This window comes from Episyrphus balteatus, chromosome 1 (genome assembly GCF_945859705.1).
Source record: "Episyrphus balteatus chromosome 1, idEpiBalt1.1, whole genome shotgun sequence".
NCBI lineage: Eukaryota > Metazoa > Arthropoda > Insecta > Diptera > Syrphidae > Episyrphus > Episyrphus balteatus.
In genome coordinates this window covers 15756433-15774263 of record NC_079134.1, presented here as the reverse complement: position 1 = coordinate 15774263, position 17831 = coordinate 15756433, and the positions used below count along the sequence as shown (strand labels likewise).

The following is a 17831-nucleotide window of genomic DNA, read 5'->3' as shown; positions in this document are numbered from 1 at the left end:
CTGGGGTCGCACGTACTTGCTCTTGCAGTTCAAAGCACTTTTATGTTGGATTACTTGTAGATTTAAGATTTAAATTTATATTTGGGAAGAGCTGACATTTAAAGCAAAATTTTGTTAAATGAAAAATAAAAATGTGTTTTATTTGATTTTTTTGGAAAAAATAGAAATGCAGTTTTAATGCAATTGGTTTGAATATTACTGCAAAGTTTAATCAAAATGGTTAGAGCCGTTTTCGAGATATTTGGTTTAAATTGAAAAAATTGTATGGAAGGTACACCTTCTAAGCGAGGTATAAAAAAAAAAACAACTTTTAGAATTTCATAAAAATCAGCTGTACCAAATTTGAAGAAAATCAGTGGAAATTTGTACAGATGGACCCACAACCGCACAAACGCACAGACAGATGCACGGACGGAATTGCGAGACCCACTTTTTCGGACTCCTCCATCATCGCAATTTTGGTTTTGATTAAATCCTCAAATTTTTTTTTGACACGTGTCAGCTCTTCCCCAATATAAACAAATTTTCATTGAAAATAGAATTTTTATTCCAAAAAAACTTTAATGCAAAATGTGTGTGCGTCCAACTTCTTACAATTTTGACTTTTTGACCTTATATTATATATTTTTAATATTATAGTTGAAAAAGTTTACGTCTGGTCAAATAGCCACAATTGTAAGAAATTCGACAAGTATTTAGAAAAAAATATTTGATAGACATATTATTTAGCATCGTTTCTTTTTTTTCAATGCAATTTTTTTGATTAAAATATTTTTATTTGCAATAATAATTTGATTTTCAGTGCAAATTTTTCAATGCAAGACATTTTTTTTAATGCAAAATATTTTTACCTCCAATAAATATTTTTTTTCAATGGAATCTTTTTTATTTGAAATAAATATTTTTTTTTTAATTTCAAATGCATTTTTTTAAATTGATATTTTTACAATCCTAAGAAAAATGCGTCTTCTATGTTTTGTACTTTTTGTTTTTTTTTTTTTTTCTACTTTTGAGCTTCGATTTTAAATAAATTTTTTTAATTAACTTTTTTTTCGATTAGATAGAACCTAATTATTTAACTATTATATAAAAAGTTTAAAAATTTAACATATTTTTTACAGTTTTTATTTTTTAAATAAAAGATTTTTTCTAAAGCAGTTTTAAACACCTATTTCTTAATTGTTATTTGTTGGTAGAATTATTAGTACTGATTGCCATAGAGTTTAAAAAAATATTTTTCGGGCGGTCATAAGGTCATCCATCAGTCATTATTTTACCGAACACCTTGCAAACTGAAAAGCAAAACAAAATTTATAATTTTCTCAACTTGAACAGAGATTATAATCCAATACACACTTAATGATGTGTTTTTTTTAATTTTTGTTTGAGAAACATTTATTTTATTTTATTTTTTTTTTTTTATTTATTTATAGAAGAGTCCAAAATGATCTAAATTCCACGATCAGTCAGTTGATTGTGGACTATTTGTCTGCGTGTGTCGGCTGTTTTGGTTACACGTGTCACTCATTAAAGTTTATTTATATTGAAAAACAAAACAGAAACAAAAAGTAAAAAAAATTTAAATAGTCTGCAAGTTCTTTGATGTGATTCTTTATTCCTACAAACATTACTTCGTGTTGACACGAGAATATTTTTTGAAATGGAGTATGAAACTTCATATGATATGGGTTTGAAGCCTTTCAATCATGACAAGAACCGTGGAAAATGGGCCTCATCGAAGGATTTCATTTTTGCATGCGCTGGGCATGCATTTAAAGCAGACACTATGATGGTATTGCCGTATTTTATATTCGAAGAAGTTGGAAGTGAGTTTCTTTTTTTTTCAAAAATTAATTTTTCAATTTTTTTGCCTATGTGTTCATATGTTCCCTTTTAACTTTTTATCTATTTGCCAAAATTTGACAATTGAGATGTGGTTAGAAGCGTAATGATCACGTCCTAGTTATAACTTTAATTCTGATATAAAATTCAAAAGAACAGATACAAATTTTAATATTTTTATTTCAGTCTTTGCCTTGATACCGTACTTTGTAATTTTGGCAGTTTGCGTAGTTCCAATTGTGTTTATGCAATCCTTTCTCGGTCAATTTTCTAGCACTGGTTTTATATCAGTTTTTCGAATATCTCCTTTATTCAAAGGTAAATTCTATAGCATAATTGATTTTAAGGATATTTTGAAAACATATAATTTTTTTGCAGGCATTGGCTATGTTTCACTTGTAGTTAACTTTTTAACTTTAACTTACTACAGCATTTTTAGTGCAATACCACTATTTTATTTTTTTCATTCCTTGAGACCAACAATACCTTGGAGCTGTGATGGATTTGAAGAATGGACAAAAAATATTACAAATAGTAAATCGGTAAGAAAAGATAACTTAATTTTTAAAATCTTGTATTGTCTGAGCAAAAGTCCTTTCTTTGTATGTATTTCAGATTTGCCTGCCAGAAACTGCAGAAAATTCAAATTTATATTTAATAACAATGCCATCTGTGGATTTTTTACTGTAAGTTTTTTTTTCGAATTATGTGTTAATTAAAAAAAATAATAAATCTATTCCTCAGGAATCACTTGAACATCACAGGCAATGAAAGCCAATTTGATGATTATTCGTTTTCACTGCAACTAGCTATCTGTACTTGTATAATTTGGGGAATTGTAACTTATGTTATTTTAAATTCAACAGAACTCGTAAGAAAATCTTAATATTTTTCCTTTTTTTTTAAAGAAAATATGTTCTTTTCCTCAGATAGGAAAAGTTATAAGATACTCTTTCATTGGAATGGTTGCCATCATGATTCTTTGCTTAATTCGATTTTCATTACTTCCGGGAGCAATGCAAGGATTTTGGCAATTTGTATTACCAGAAACATATCGTCTTTACTGGGATACATGGATGTTTCTTCCAAGCATGGTTTTGGCTACATTAGGTCCTGGTTGGGGATCAATTCTAACCATGGCAAGTTTTAATAATTTTAAAACAAATATTTTCACGTACAGTTGGGTGCTGTGTCTGGCTCAATTTGGATTAATGATTGGAATGTCGTTTTTGTCAACTTTTATGAAGTACTTTATGGACAGTGAGTATATATATATTTTTTTAACTTCTCTCATTTCCAGCATTGCTTATTCAAAAATAAAAACAAATTTGGTGACAGTATTCAGCCCTGTGGGATTCCAATTTGAAATTCATTTTAATCTAATAATTTTCCTCTATGCTTAATTTAATTTCGACATTTTGGATTTTCTGTATTTTGGGTTTTATAGACTTTGGATTTTCGGGTTTACCTATGGGCTTTTGGGATTTTCTGGATTTAGGGTTTTCTGGATTTTGGATTTTTGGGATTTCGATTTTTTGGCTTTTGACCTTAAACCCGGACCACCAGGAATTATTCGGACTAGAGTTGTTATTTTTTTACTTGAATCCCCATTTTTTCCAAAGATTTTCATACATGCTTTAGCTTCCAGTTTAATTTATGGTCCAGGATGGCACCTTGGTTCCTTGTCGTAGAGAGACAATGTTAAGATATAATTGCAAAGCTATTGTTGAGAAAAGGTAGGAATTTTGGTTTTTGTTGTAAATAGCTTTAACTTCTGTTAGTTCTTAGACCACAGTTCTTAGCGCAGTTGCTAACTTTCCTCAAAGCCATTTCGCTGATTAATTTCCTGAAAATAGAATGAGCTTTTAAGCTTTACGAGAATATTGTTTGTGACAAGGAGCTATAACGATTTCATGGAGGATAGTTTCCCTACATTTGCCCCTCATATCGGCTTGCAGCGAACTAACAGGTGACATTAAATTTGTTAAAAATTACTCAGGACATGAGTTTACAAAAGTTGATCTAAGGTTTTAAGTTAGAAAGATGTCAAGTTGATGGGCTGAAAATTCTTCGCGGATTTATATTTTCTCCTTTCTATTTTGGGAATGAAGATAACTAGCTGTTTCCACGACTGGGTCTGGGATACATTAAGATATTTTCAAGGCAAGGAACTGGACTGAACTTGCTGATTTTACAGAGTCTTGGAATTTACATGGAAATAAATTTGAAATTTTAATAGGATAAACAAAGATGATTTTAGAAAATGGTCAAAAGCTGTTTTCTAAACAAAATGTAATAGAAACAAAATTTAACTTCCTATTTTGATTTCTTTGTTTTTTAGAAAATAATTCATATTCTTAAATTAAATTTATTATGTTTAACAAAAAAACAAAAAAACAATATTTAAAACTACTTTTCTCGGGACCTATAGTATGTATTGTAGAGATTGTTGAGCAAAGTAAATATGTACGCTTTGTTTTTTTTTTCCATTTACCCCCAAAATCTGGATTTTTAGGCACAAAAAGAACGGGTTTTAGACTAAAAAAAATATTTAGTTGATTTTAAAAGCGTACATTAAATAAAGTTTTTAGACCTTGCAACAATTTATAAAATATATGTGGTTTCGCTTTAAAAAAATTTCATTGAAATCGGTTAAGTCGCTTATGAGAAAGTCAGAAATCAAGAACGGTTCAAAAAATACTTTTTTTTGAAGAGTATATTTTTTAAAGCCGTTTTTGAGAAAAAACAAGCTTTTTCATTTTGGTCATTAGTAAGTACCCCTAGGGAATCGCACAAGACCCTTAACTACCAAGTTTGAAGCCAATTACTTTCTTAGCAAGCTTTTTTTTTCGTGGTGAACGCTGGGACTCGAACTAGGACCTGGGCCATCACTCGTTTACCTCTTGGCTTCTGTAAAATTAGGCCACAGATAGCGGTTAAACTAAGCTGAAGAAAAAATTAACCTTTGTAATCGTTCCTTGAAATGTTCCTGAGGCTTCGCATTTAATTTTTTTTAAGCTGTTTCTTTATTCTTTAAGTTGAAACTATATTGCGCTATTTATAAACCTTACTTATTCTTTAGCAATCCGTCCAAAACCCAGATTACATTATCCATTTCGTAACATTCAATGGGCGCAATTCTTAAGCATTGGAACAGGTTTGACATTTATGGAGCTACCACATTTTTGGTCTTTGCTATTCTTTAGCATGTTGATCTTAGGTTCACTAAATATCCTGGTTAGTAAGCTTAATTTTTTTTTAAAGAAATTTTTTAAGAACTAAACCATTTTCCACTCAAGATCATTCAACTATTGTCACTTTTGACCTCATTGTTTGATGAATTTGAAGAACTCAGAAAAATGAAGAGAAATATCATCTTTGGAGTTGTTGGGTTTTTGACAGTGACCTCAATACTTTTTTGCTCAAACGTTAGTATATAAAGCTTCAGTATTTCCGGAATTTATTTAAACTTTTTTTTTAAACAAATAGATTGGAGTGTATTTTTTAACTCTTCTTTCAAAATATGCAATCGTCACTCAAGTGATTTTGAATTTTCTCCTGTTGTTGGTTGTTTTGTGGATTTATGGACGAGAACGATTTCAACGTGATTTGAAATTTATGACTTCACGAGTTTATTCAACATGGATGGTGAATATTGTCCGATTTGTTGCACCACTGATTCTTCTTTGTGGATTGGTAAGAGTTTGTTTAAAACAAATTAAAATATAATTTAAACAAATTTTGTTTTTAATTTTAGTTTATTGGATTATTGATATTCGTTGAATTCGATGATGATTCACCAACAAATATAGGAATATTGGAAACTGTTATATTTGTTTGTTCGTTTTGTTTAATTCCTGGGTACTGTATTTTTAAAATAATAACAACAAATGGAATAATTGGAACGCATTTGAGAAAAAGTTTAAGGCCATCTGATTGGTACCCTGCTGATCCAGTTTATAAGCAAAGATACGAGGAGAATTTTATTAGAACAGATATTTCACATCAGTTAACAACAGAAACATTGGAATAAGCCTTTTAAAGGCTTATTCCAATTTTAAACCAAGGCTTATTCCAATTTTTAAACAAATTTTTTTTTAATGTTCAGCGGTTCTGTAAATACTTAATCATGAAAATATAACCATAAAATAATTAAAATAAATAATAAATTAAAAATCTTAATTCTGACTACCTACTCCAAAATCACGCACTTAAAAGTATAAAACAGGAAAATATTCTCTGGTAGTCAGATGTTAGTTTTTTAACTTAAGGCTGAAACCAGATTCAAAGTCTATTTTGCCCTATCACGTCGGGCTTTCGTGATAACATCAAAAAAGAAACGCACATCTTTTTTTATTTCCTGAGATATGACCAATTGTTTATAACGCTCTCTCTTTGTTTAACTTTTTACCAACTTCCAAAAAGGATGAGGTATTCAACTCTTTTGTTTTTTTTTTGTTTGTAACCTCACAACTTTGGAATAAGTGAACCAATTTTGATAATTATTTTTGTATTGGAAAGCTGGTATCGTCCCATTTCAATTTCGTCCAGTAATGGATATAGAAACTCAGTTTCGATCCATAGAAGTCGGTTTTGTTTTTCAGCAAAAAATGATTATTTTTCATTTAACAATTTTTGTTCCCTTTTTTGATTTTTGTTTTTCCAGTTTTTTTCCTTTTTAACAATACGAATGTAATATTGCATAGGAATTCATTTCTATTCTTAACACACACTAATAAGTGGAATCCGCTTAAATTTTGTTAAATTTAAGGTGAACTTCATTTCATTTTAATATGAATTTTCATCTTAAAAAAAATGATTAAAAATAAAATTTAAAAAATTATCGTCAGAGTTCAAGAAAGAGATAAGCTGATGGCAAGGCACTGACAGTTTTTTTTAATTGAAATGTTTCCACATAAAAAGAAGAAGATTTTACTCTTAAATTAAGTTGATTTCTTTTAAATTTACACATTTAAGAAATTAAGGATATTTGTCCGCTTAATTTTTGACGAAATTTATCTTGGCAAAAAAACAATGCAGAAATCCGATTAATTTAATACAAAATTCTTTTATTTTTAGGTGGTGTTTTTCGTCCGTGTAATATTGCGATTGTCTTTCATTTCAATTTGTATAATAGGGAAAAGGGAAGTATAAAAATCCCTGTTTTGTGCGTGGAAGTTTGTATTCACAAATATGGGCAAATGTGTTTTTATTCTTTTATTTTTACTAAACTGGTTTGGATTGCATTGGAGGGGCAAGGCGAATTAATTTTTCGATTCTATTCTATTCTATACTTAGTCGAAAGAGTTAAAAATGAGAATGAGAAGCCAAACTACAAAATACGTGCGCAGCATAATATTAAATAGATTTTTAAACATCACCATGTTTCATATCCCCAATCTTAAAAAGTTTCTTATAACAAAACAATATTTAATCTACCTAAATTTACTTGCAAATACATAAAGGCTAAATGCAATGATACTGCAGTGTTTTTGTTCACTACCGAGTTAAACATTATAAAACGCATTAATCGCATTCATAAAACATAAAATTGAATTAAAAATGCAATTTTAGTTTTGATTCAACTTTTGTAATATTTGGGGCTCTTTTTATCTGCGGCAATAAGGGATTTCTACCAAAAAAAAAAACTTCACATGTTCATTGAAATCGATAACGTGGATGCTTCAGTGACAGCGAATAATATTATTGTTTTTGTTTGTTTAGTGCACACTTTTTTGATAAAGGAATTCTGTCATCTTTTTTTTTGAGAATAGATTTATGATTATAAAGTATTTAATTCATATGAAAAACTTGTCCATTGACACTATCTAAAAATTTCAAACAAATTCCTGAAACAACTCAGACTAATAAAAATGTCTGTAATCATTTGACTGTAAGGTCAGTTCTCTTTTAGTTAACTGGTTTTAAATTTGCCGGTCGGTCGTCTCGATTTTAAACATCAATGTAAAACTTTAACAAAAAAAAAAAAATAATAAAAATGCACTCAGAATTTATGTAAATTCATTAATCTATGATGAATCACAATAACTTTCCGAAAACATTATACACAATTTTTGTTTTTGGATTTTTTTGTTTTTATTTTTTGTTTTTGTTTCTTTTGAATATTTTTTCCATTTCATTGATAGAAAAAAGTCCGAAATGTTTCTAAATATAACTTTGCAATCAGTGCTCTTCGAACATTTTCAAAGTGTATATCAACAAACATTTTTATTACTTTGTCAAAGTAGGTTCGAAGTAACTGAGTGAAAAAATAAAACAATTTTTTGTACTTAATTTTAGTTAATTTAATTCAGTGAAATTTATCCATTTGTGTTGTAACTAAACTGTTGTGTGTTATTTTAATGGAGTATGAAACATCATACGACACCGGTTCGAAGCCATTTAATCATGATAAACATCGTGGCAAATGGGAATCTTCAAAAGATTTCCTGTTTGCTTGTATTGGACATGCGTTTAAATTAGATACGGTGGCAGTATTGCCAATGGTGATTATCGAAACACTTGGAAGTGAGTATGAATAATAAATAAATTATAAAAAAAATACATAAAAGAAATGAATTTGTGTGAAGACTTGAAGCCATGGAAGAAATTAGCAAAGTTTTTCGTATCTTAAGAAAGATATTAGTATAAGTGAGAGCTATACAGCTTTGTTTATAATATGGCATGATACTATTTAGTACTTTATTTAATACTTATTCTGTAAGTAGGTAAGTTCTGAGACATATTTTTTAAGAATCAAGTTATTTCTATCAGAGATCTATCAGAATAATAGTTTTGTATCATGGGAGTTAGTAATCTTATCACACAGTAGTTTATTTTTTTTACTTTTTAAATTCATGCCAAATTATTTTTAATGAAAATTAAGTCAAGAAAATAGTCATTTAAAATCATTCAGACTCTTTGATAGAATTCAGTATCTGTCTGACCAAAGACCTTGATATTTAAAAATTTACATGCTGGTTGCATCCAGGTTATTTTTGTTTATATGTTTGATAAGAAAAATTGATTTCATTAAAAGCTTCATGTGAGATGACGATGATCTCCGAAAAAAACCCATTCATTATCTCTTGAATTTTTTTTAGTAATTATATTTAAAATGGATGCAGAGTCAATCTTTGTAATTTTTTTATATTTTTGTTGTCTTTTAATAATTTGTTTGTAATTTTTGTTCATGTACGAAGTGTACATGAATGAATTAAATTAGATACCTTCTATTTTAACATTATAAATTTTGTAGTACAAAAAGTCAACAACGTTATTACTTAAAAGTAATAACCTACTCCCTATCGTTTCACCTTCAATCAATTAAAAAGTAAATTTATATTTCGATAAAATTTATGAGGATCAAATTATTCCGAATCTTATTTCAATGCTATTTAGTTAAAAAATAAAACAAAAGAAAAAAAAATGAAAATTAATTATTTTAATAAAGATCAATTTTATTTTTAACTTGAAATTTAAAATGACTATCAGACAGATTTTAACTAATTAAAAATTAAAATCCTTTTTAGTATTTTATAGAATCCATATATTTAATTAAACAAAAATAAGATGTACTGGGTCACACAAACTTGCTCTAAATTTTTAAAAGTTTTATTTTTAAATTTGGTAAATGTAGATTTGAAAAAAAAAAAAAATAAAATTTGAAATAAAAAAAAAAGAAAAAGACAATTTAGTAAATATGTTTGAGCTCTATACAAACAACCTAACTAATTTTTTAATAATACACATTTAGTGAAAACTAAAATGAAAATTAAACTAAAGTAAAAAAATATCTTAAATAATTTTTTTAAAACTATTCTACATATTTACAGACGATTAAAACCAAAATTAAAAAAAAAAAATAAATTTGCCGTTTTTAAAAAACTTGGTTTTGCAACAATAACAAATATTTTTTTCAAATTGGTTTTAACGGTAATGAATTTTTACTTGCGATGAAGGTATTACATAGCAAGTTAAGGATTCGTAAAAAATTCAAACTCGAGAAAACAATCAGAAATGACTTCAGGTCCAACTTTTGAAAAATTAATTTTTTGAAAACGGATCAATGAAGTTTTTTGAAATTTTGTTTTTATATGTCGATTAAACATTTAAAAAAAAGTGCAATTTATTGACATATAGTGCTAACACTATCATGTCATATCATATTTTTATGTTTTTGCCAACAGGTCAAAGTAAAAAATACAAGCTTAAAAATGAGACCATGAGACTTTGAATAAAAATACTTTATCCATTGCAATTTTTGTTTTTAATATATATAATTTATTTGATTTCGTTTTTTTGCTCCTAAGTGTAGTTGAAAAAGCTAATTAATTGTCAAATAGACATAATTGGAAGAAATTCGACGAATATTAAAAAAAAAGTATTTGATGCAGACATATTGCATTGATTTTTTTTTTCAATGCAGAAAATTTTTTATTCACAATTATTTTTTTTAATGCAAAGCTCACTTTTGAGCTAAAATTTATTGCTATATAAAAAGAACTTTATGGAGAAACTAATCATTAGAGGTATGCATTCATACTGTGCATATTTAAAACATGACAAAATGTTATTTTGATTAATGAACTTGTTTATGAACTTGCACATCCCGGATGCACCTTAAAAATTTTATCGCGATTTGCTGAAAGCTGTAGAAACGTCCAAGCAAAGATATTTTCAAAATTTTTAGTTTAAACAAAATAATAAAAATAAAAAAAAAATGTTGCACATACACCATAGTGACCCCTCTATAAAATGTGAGAAAAAATTGTTGCTAATATTGTAAAATTAATAGTCTTGCGAAAATTCTTGTATTTATCATTAGCTTTTCTTATGTTTTGCTCTTAAAATAAATGTTTTCATTTTTTAGTTTATGCCTTGATTCCGTACTTTATTATACTGTCTGTTTGTGTTGTTCCAATTGTCTTCATCCAAACATTTCTTGGACAATTTTCCAGCACTGGTTACATATCTGTTTTTCGGATAGCTCCACTATTCAAAGGTAAGTTAAATCCTATCTATTCAAATCTTAATACTACTTTTTGAATTATCATTATAGGTATTGGTTTTGTTTCACTGACACTTAACTTTGTAACTCTAACATATTACAGTGCCTTCAGTGCACTACCATTGTTATATTTTGTCCATTCAATGCGTCCAACAATTCCATGGAGCTGTGTAGGTGCCAAACAATGGATGAATATAAATGAAACGGTATTGTTGTTAAAATTATAATCTTATCGTTTTGCTAAGTTCTTGAAAATTCTATCTTTTTTATGTAGATTTGCGATAAGGATGAATCTGACTTAGAGAAAGTTCCTTCAGTTGAATTTTTCAGGTAAGTTTTTTTTTTTATTCAAATTGTTAAAAATTCTTTAAGATTGCAACTTTTTTAGGCACAATTTTAACTTTAGAAAGACAACTAACGGTACAACTTTTTCATTTCAACTAATGATTTACACTGCCATTATTTGGGTGATTGCAACTTTAATACTTTTAAAATCTACCGAATTCGTAAGATCCGATAACATTTTTAGTAAATTGATTTTTAAAGACCTTGCTATATTTTATTTGAATAGATAGGCCGATTTATGCGATATTCATTTATCATTATCACAACAGTTATGGGCTTGTGTTTGCTTCGATTTATTTTTCTTCCTGGAGCATTCGATGCACTGTGGAGAGTTTTAGATCCTTTTTCCAATAGAAGAAGTTCAAGCATGGAATATTCGATATTTATTCCATTACTTGTTTTCTCAACATTGGGTCCAGGATGGGGTTCAATTCTAACGATGGCAAGCTTTAATGATTTTAAGACTAATATCTATAGATTCAGTTGGTTAATGTGTCTGGGTCATCTTGGAGTTATAACTGGAATGGGACTTATAGGAACTATACTTATGAATGTTTTGCGAAGTGAGTTTTATAATGGTACTGAAAGTGAAACCTAATTTTTTTTTTAACTATAGATTTTGGGACAAGAAGTAGAACTATAAGACCTTTACCCAACTGGACGCAATTTCTAAGGACTCCGACAAGTTTGACATTTATGGAATTACCAAACTTTTGGTCTATGTTATTCTTTGGGATGTTTGTTTTGGGATCTTTGAATCTTTTGGTAAGTTAAAAGCATTCCAATTTTTGACTAGATTAGCAAAAATTGTGTTTTTTGTGAAAAACTTTTACAATTTTGATGAAATATTACAAACTTCTACAATTTTAGATAATTCAACTTCTATCTCTATTCACGTCGATTTTTGATGAATTTGAAAACCTCAGAGAAATTAAAAGGCACTTTGTTCTGGGAACTGTTGCAGTCTTAGGGTTAATTTCTATGTTATTCTGTTCAAACGTAAGTATGACATTTTTTTTTGCAAAATACGATAAAGTTACTTATTTTTCTTCACAGCACGGAATGTATTTATTTGAAGTACTATCAAAGCTTTCAATCCTGATGCAAGTAATCCTGAATCTGTTCCTGCTGCTGGTTGTTCTTTGGGTCTATGGCCGAGAACGATTTCAACGTGATTTGAATTTTATGACGTCACAAATATATTCAACTTGGATGGTTTATGTTGTTCGATTTGTTGCACCGATTTTTCTATTTATTGGATTTGTAAGCAATTTAAAATAATTCAAGATTTTTTATTCTAATTTCTTTAATTTTTTTTTCAAGTGTATTGCATTCTTTTGGTTAGTTGTGTCTTTGATATTCCATCGAGATACACCATCATCATATCCAATCTTACTTATAAGTGCTATTTTATTTTCCTTACTGACATGGTGCCTGATTCCGAGTTATTGTATTTATAAAACAACTCAAACACTTGGATCGATTTGTGTACGCTTGAAAAGAAGTGTGAGACCAACTGATTGGTATCCTGCGGATCCCATTGATAAACAGAATTATGAGGAGCGTTTTAGTAGTACAGATACTGCGCATCCACTGACAGTTTTGGAGGAGGAAATTTAAATTAGAAAATTGCAGTTCCTACATTTATTGAATTTTATAATACTCGTGCTTCCAATAAAAATTTAAATTTTAAGAAGAAAGAATTGTTTTAATTAGATGAATTATCAAGGGAAATCGGGAATAAAAAGCTGATATAATTTATTTTCTATCAATAGACGATTTCCGAACATTATTTTTTTTTGTGTTGATTTATTTGCTGAAAAAAATTAAAAAATAAATTGCAATGAAAATTTGAAGCAATTATTTATCAACACCTAGAAACAAAATTTCAAAAAAGAAAAGATATGCAATGTTGTCTGTAAAGTCGGCTTACGGAACATAATTTTACGTAACAACGTAACGAATGGTCTTGAGGTGCATACTAAGGAAAATATTTGAGATTTTCAATTCAAAGTTCAAAATTTGGCTTTAAATTTGTATTAGTTAAATTTTGATTGTTGACTTGGAAATTTTTCAAATAACTTTAAAAATCCATAATTAAGAACAATAATTTAGTTTAATAAAACAATAAAATAAATTTAAATTTATTTTAAAATGATTTTGACTAGTTAAAAATTAAAATCCTCCTTAGTTTTTTACCAAAATCAAATATTTAATAAAATTTAACAAAAATAAAATCCACGACTGGGTCACAGGAACTTGCTTGAAATTTTTTAAAGTTTTATTATAAAAATGTGGTAACTGTAGATTTCAAAAAAAAAAAAAAAAAATAATAATAAAATTAGTTTAAAAAAATAAAAAAAAAATGCATAAAAAACTGATTTTATAATTTGTACAACCCTGGTCCTAGATGACTACACTTTTTTGCAGATAAAAAATTAAGTCTAGCATTTTTTTTTAATTAATAAGCTCACTTTTAAGACAAAATCTTGAATGTTTTAAAATATGAACTTCTAAACTAGAATTTGCACCAAAAATTCCAAGGCTTGACTTTATTCCCTTACATTCGCCTAGTTTTACTCCACTATTAATTTAGCAAACGAAAATTTCGGCTGAACAAATGTAAATTAAAAAAAAAATGTTGCTCATACGCCACAGTGACTTCTCATAAACTGAAAATTAATTCAAAATTTGCTATCGCTATGGGAAAAAATTATTGCTAATATCTATTGCTCAACAATTTTACAAATTCTAATAACTTTTATATTCTGAGTTTACAAACATACATAGCTCTAAAAAATAGTATTTTTCATTTTTCAGTTTATGCCTTGATTCCGTACTTTATTATATTGGCTGTTTGTGTTGTTCCAATCGTCTTCATTCAAACATTTCTTGGGCAATTTTCCAGTACTGGTTACATATCAGTTTTTCGAATAGCTCCTTTATTTAAAGGTAAGTTCAATTTAGTTTCAACTCAAATCAAATGTTTTTGAAATGTTTTCTTATTCTCTAGGCATTGGATATGTTTCACTCGTACTTAACTTTGTAACTCTAACATATTACAGTGCCTTCAGTGCACTACCATTGTTATATTTTGTCCATTCAATGAGACCAACAATTCCATGGAGCTGTGAAGGTGCCAAACACTGGATGAATATAAATGAATCGGTATTGTAATTTAAATTTTAGCAATTTTTTGTATATTTCTTGAAAATTCTATTTTCTGTAGATTTGCAATAAAGATGAATCTGATTTGGAGAAAGTTCCTTCAGTTGAATTTTTCAGGTAAGTTTTTTTTTTCATTCAAATTGTTTAATATTACAAATATTTTGGAGATTTTGCAGACATAATTTTAACTTTACAAAGACTACCAAAGGTACAACTTTTTCATTCCAATTAATGATTTACACTGCCATTATTTGGGTGATTGCAACTTTAATTCTTCTAAAATCTACCGAATTCGTAAGATCCAACGCAATTTTTTTTAAATCGGTTTTATTAGAGAGTTCTGCAATTTATATCAATAGATTGGACGATTTATGAGATATTCATTTTCGGTTATCGCAGCAGTTATGGGTTTGTGTTTGCTTCGATTTATTTTCCTTCCCGGAGCATTCGATGCACTATGGAAGGTTCTAGATCCATTTTCCGTTAGACATTCAGACAAGGAAATATCGATATTTGTTCCCGTCCTGGTTTTCTCAACATTAGGCCCTGGATGGGGTTCAATTCTAACCATGGCAAGTTTTAACGATTTTAAGACTAATATCTATAGAATCAGTTGGATAATGTGTGTGGGTCATCTTGGAGTTATAACTGGAATGGGGCTAATAGGGGTTATTCTTATGCATGTTTTGAGAAGTGAGTTTTTTGAGGATACTGAAAGTGGAACCTAATTGTTTTTTTTTTTTTATTAAATTTTAGATTTTGGGACAAGAAGTAGAACTATTAGGCCTTTACCCAGTTGGTCGCAGGGGCGTACACTCCCTTGGGGCAAACGGGGCGGCGCCCCGGGGCCCCCGACCGACCCCAGGGCCCCAACTTGAGACAATGCAGAGAAGGAAACTTTTAGAATAAATTGAGTTACGAAGTAGGTAAATTAAAATTATTTGAATCACTTCGGATACAAGGGAGACAAATTATATCATTCCGTGTAATGTATAATGCATTGGTAGCCACACAATATATACTGATTTAATATAAAGGTTACCCCAGGGGCCCCAAAAAAATAAACTGCTTTTTAAAAGAAAAAATTTTAATCTTAGGGCCCCAAAAAATATTACTTGAAAAATCTTTGCAACAACTTCAGGCCACGGGCCCCAAAAGTCTTTACTTCGGGGCTTCAAAAAAAATTAAATTAAAAAAAATTGTTTTTTTAAATTAAATTACATTTGTTGATGGATTACTAAATATTACTTTAGGAGCCCCAAAAAATATGACTTCGGGGCTCCAAAAATATTATATAAAGGGTCCCAAAAAATAATTTTTCAGGAACCCCGTTAGTTGAGAGCCAATCAAATATTAATTTGGGGGCCCCAAAATCCATTACTAAGGACCCCAAAAATATTCATTAAATTTTCTGATGGCATGACAAATATTATATGAGGATCCTCAAAAGCTATTACTTTAGTGGTTCAAAACAATCAAATGGAAAATTAAATATCAATTCAGGGGCCCCAACATAAATACATCAGAGCCCAAAATAAAAACATTATTTTATAGGTGGCATTTCGAATATTACTTCAGAACAGAGGCCCCAATACCTATTAATTCTTAGCTCCAAAAATATTATATTATATTTTATGGGCCTCTAAGCACTCACTTTTGAGGCCCCAAAAATAGTTTTTCAGGGACCCCAAAATAAAAAAAATTATGTCTGGTGACGGAAAATCAAATACCTAACCTATAGTATGTATTTATTACTTCAAAACAGAGGCCCCAAGAACTATTAATTCTAAGCTTCAAAAATTTTTTATTTTAGGGGACTCTAAATATTTAATTTTTGGGGCCCCAAAATTAATTTTTCAGGGGACTCACAGTAAAAAAAAATTATGTTTAATGATGGAAAATCAAATCTAAACATGTTCATATTACTTCAGAACAGAGGCCCCAAGAACTATCAATTCTAAGCTAAAAAAAAATTTATTTTAGGGGTCTCTAAATATTCAATTTTGGGGGCCCCTAGTACAAGGATTTGCTACTTTTATGATAAAAATTTTAAGTAAGTATAGCAAAGTGCATTACGAACATAATAAAACATTAAAATAAACCTAAAAATAAATAAGCCATACAAAAAAAAATGTATGGCGTATACGTACTTTTGTTTTTGTATCTAAGTGGCCCCCAAATATCAAAGGGGCCCCAAAATTTAGTCTTGCCCCGGGGCCCCGGCAACTCAACGTACGCCACTGGCTGGTCGCAATTTCTAAGGACTCCAACAAGTTTGACATTTATGGAATTACCAAACTTTTGGTCTATGCTATTCTTTGGCTTGGGATGTTTGTTTTGGGATCTTTGAATCTTTTGGAAAGTTAAAAACATACCATTTTTCAAAATTGTGTTTTTTTGAACCACTTTTCCAGTTTTCATGAAATAATTAATATCTTACAATTTTAGATAATTCAACTTCTTTCTCTATTCACGTCGATTTTTGATGAATTTGAAAACCTCAGAGAAATGAAAAGACACTTTATTCTTGGAACTGTTGCAGTCTTAGGAATTATTTCTATGTTTTTCTGTTCAAATGTAAGTATGACACTTCTTTTCGAAATAAGATAAAATTGCTTATTATTTTTGACAGCACGGAATGTATTTATTTGAAGTTCTATCAAAGCTATCAATCCTGATACAAGCAATCCTGAATTTATTCCTGTTGCTTGTTGTTCTTTGGGTCTATGGCAGAGAACGATTTTAGCGTGATTTGAATTTTATGACGTCACAAGTGTATTCAACTTGGATGGTTAATGTTGTTCGATTTGTTGCACCAATTATCTTATTTCTTGGATTTGTAAGTATACTTTCTTGAAGGAAAGATTTGTGTTTTAATTTATTTTATTTTCAAGTGTGTCGGATTCATGTGGTTAGTTATATCTTTGATATTCCATCGAGATACACCATCATCATATCCAATCTTACTTATAACTGCTATTTTATTTTCTTTACTGACATGGTGTTTAATTCCTAGTTATTGTATTTATAAAACAACTCAAACAGTTGGATCAATTTGTGTACGTTTGAGAAGAAGTGTGAGGCCAACTGATTGGTATCCTGCCGATCCAATTGATAAGCAGAATTATGAAGAACGTTTTAGTAGTACAGATACTGCTCATCCGTTGACTGTTTTGGAGGAAGAAATTTAAATTAGAAAATTGCAGTTCCTACATTTATTGAATTTAATAATACTCGTGCTTCCAATAAAAATTAAAATTGAAAAGAAGAAAGGATTGTTTTAATTAGATGAATTAACAAGAGAAATTTGGGACTCATGTTGTAAGTCAGTTGAGTGTTGTAGATGGGTGATACAGCTGAGCTGAGTTGGGCTGAGATGAACTGATTTCTTTGTGTTCTATCAATATTTTTGTCTTGATTTAATTGCTGAAAAAATGTTAAGAAATAATGTTGGTATTCAATTATG

At 29.0% G+C, this 17831-nt stretch overlaps 1 protein-coding gene and 1 pseudogene across 1 annotated transcript; both read left to right on the top strand.

The window, feature by feature from the left end:
• Positions 1 to 1576: 1576 nt before the first annotated feature.
• Positions 1577 to 12864, top strand: LOC129907278 (uncharacterized). The gene is made up of 18 exons (XM_055983394.1): positions 1577 to 1826; positions 2029 to 2160; positions 2221 to 2384; positions 2458 to 2528; positions 2587 to 2713; positions 2772 to 3102; positions 4925 to 5079; positions 5332 to 5538; positions 5600 to 5677; positions 8163 to 8370; positions 10715 to 10846; positions 10904 to 11058; positions 11127 to 11182; positions 11241 to 11358; positions 11424 to 11760; positions 11814 to 11962; positions 12068 to 12460; positions 12521 to 12864. The coding sequence occupies exons 1-18, from the start codon at positions 1661 to 1663 to the stop codon at positions 12815 to 12817; spliced, it is 3276 nt and encodes a 1091-aa protein (XP_055839369.1). The 5' UTR covers positions 1577 to 1660; the 3' UTR covers positions 12818 to 12864.
• A 237-nt stretch (positions 12865 to 13101) lies between these two features.
• Positions 13102 to 17619, top strand: LOC129907277 (sodium-dependent proline transporter-like; annotated as a pseudogene).
• Positions 17620 to 17831: the final 212 nt, after the last annotated feature.

Coding starts and splice junctions, on each gene's coding strand:
- LOC129907278 (XM_055983394.1), top strand. CDS start 1,661: ATGGAGTATGAAACTTCATATGATATGGGTTTGAAGCCTTTCAATCAT. Junction 8,371..10,714: donor GATTATCGAAACACTTGGAA/GTGAGTATGAAT, acceptor TTCATTTTTTAG/TTTATGCCTTGATTCCGTAC. Junction 11,761..11,813: donor ACTTATGAATGTTTTGCGAA/GTGAGTTTTATA, acceptor TTTTAACTATAG/ATTTTGGGACAAGAAGTAGA.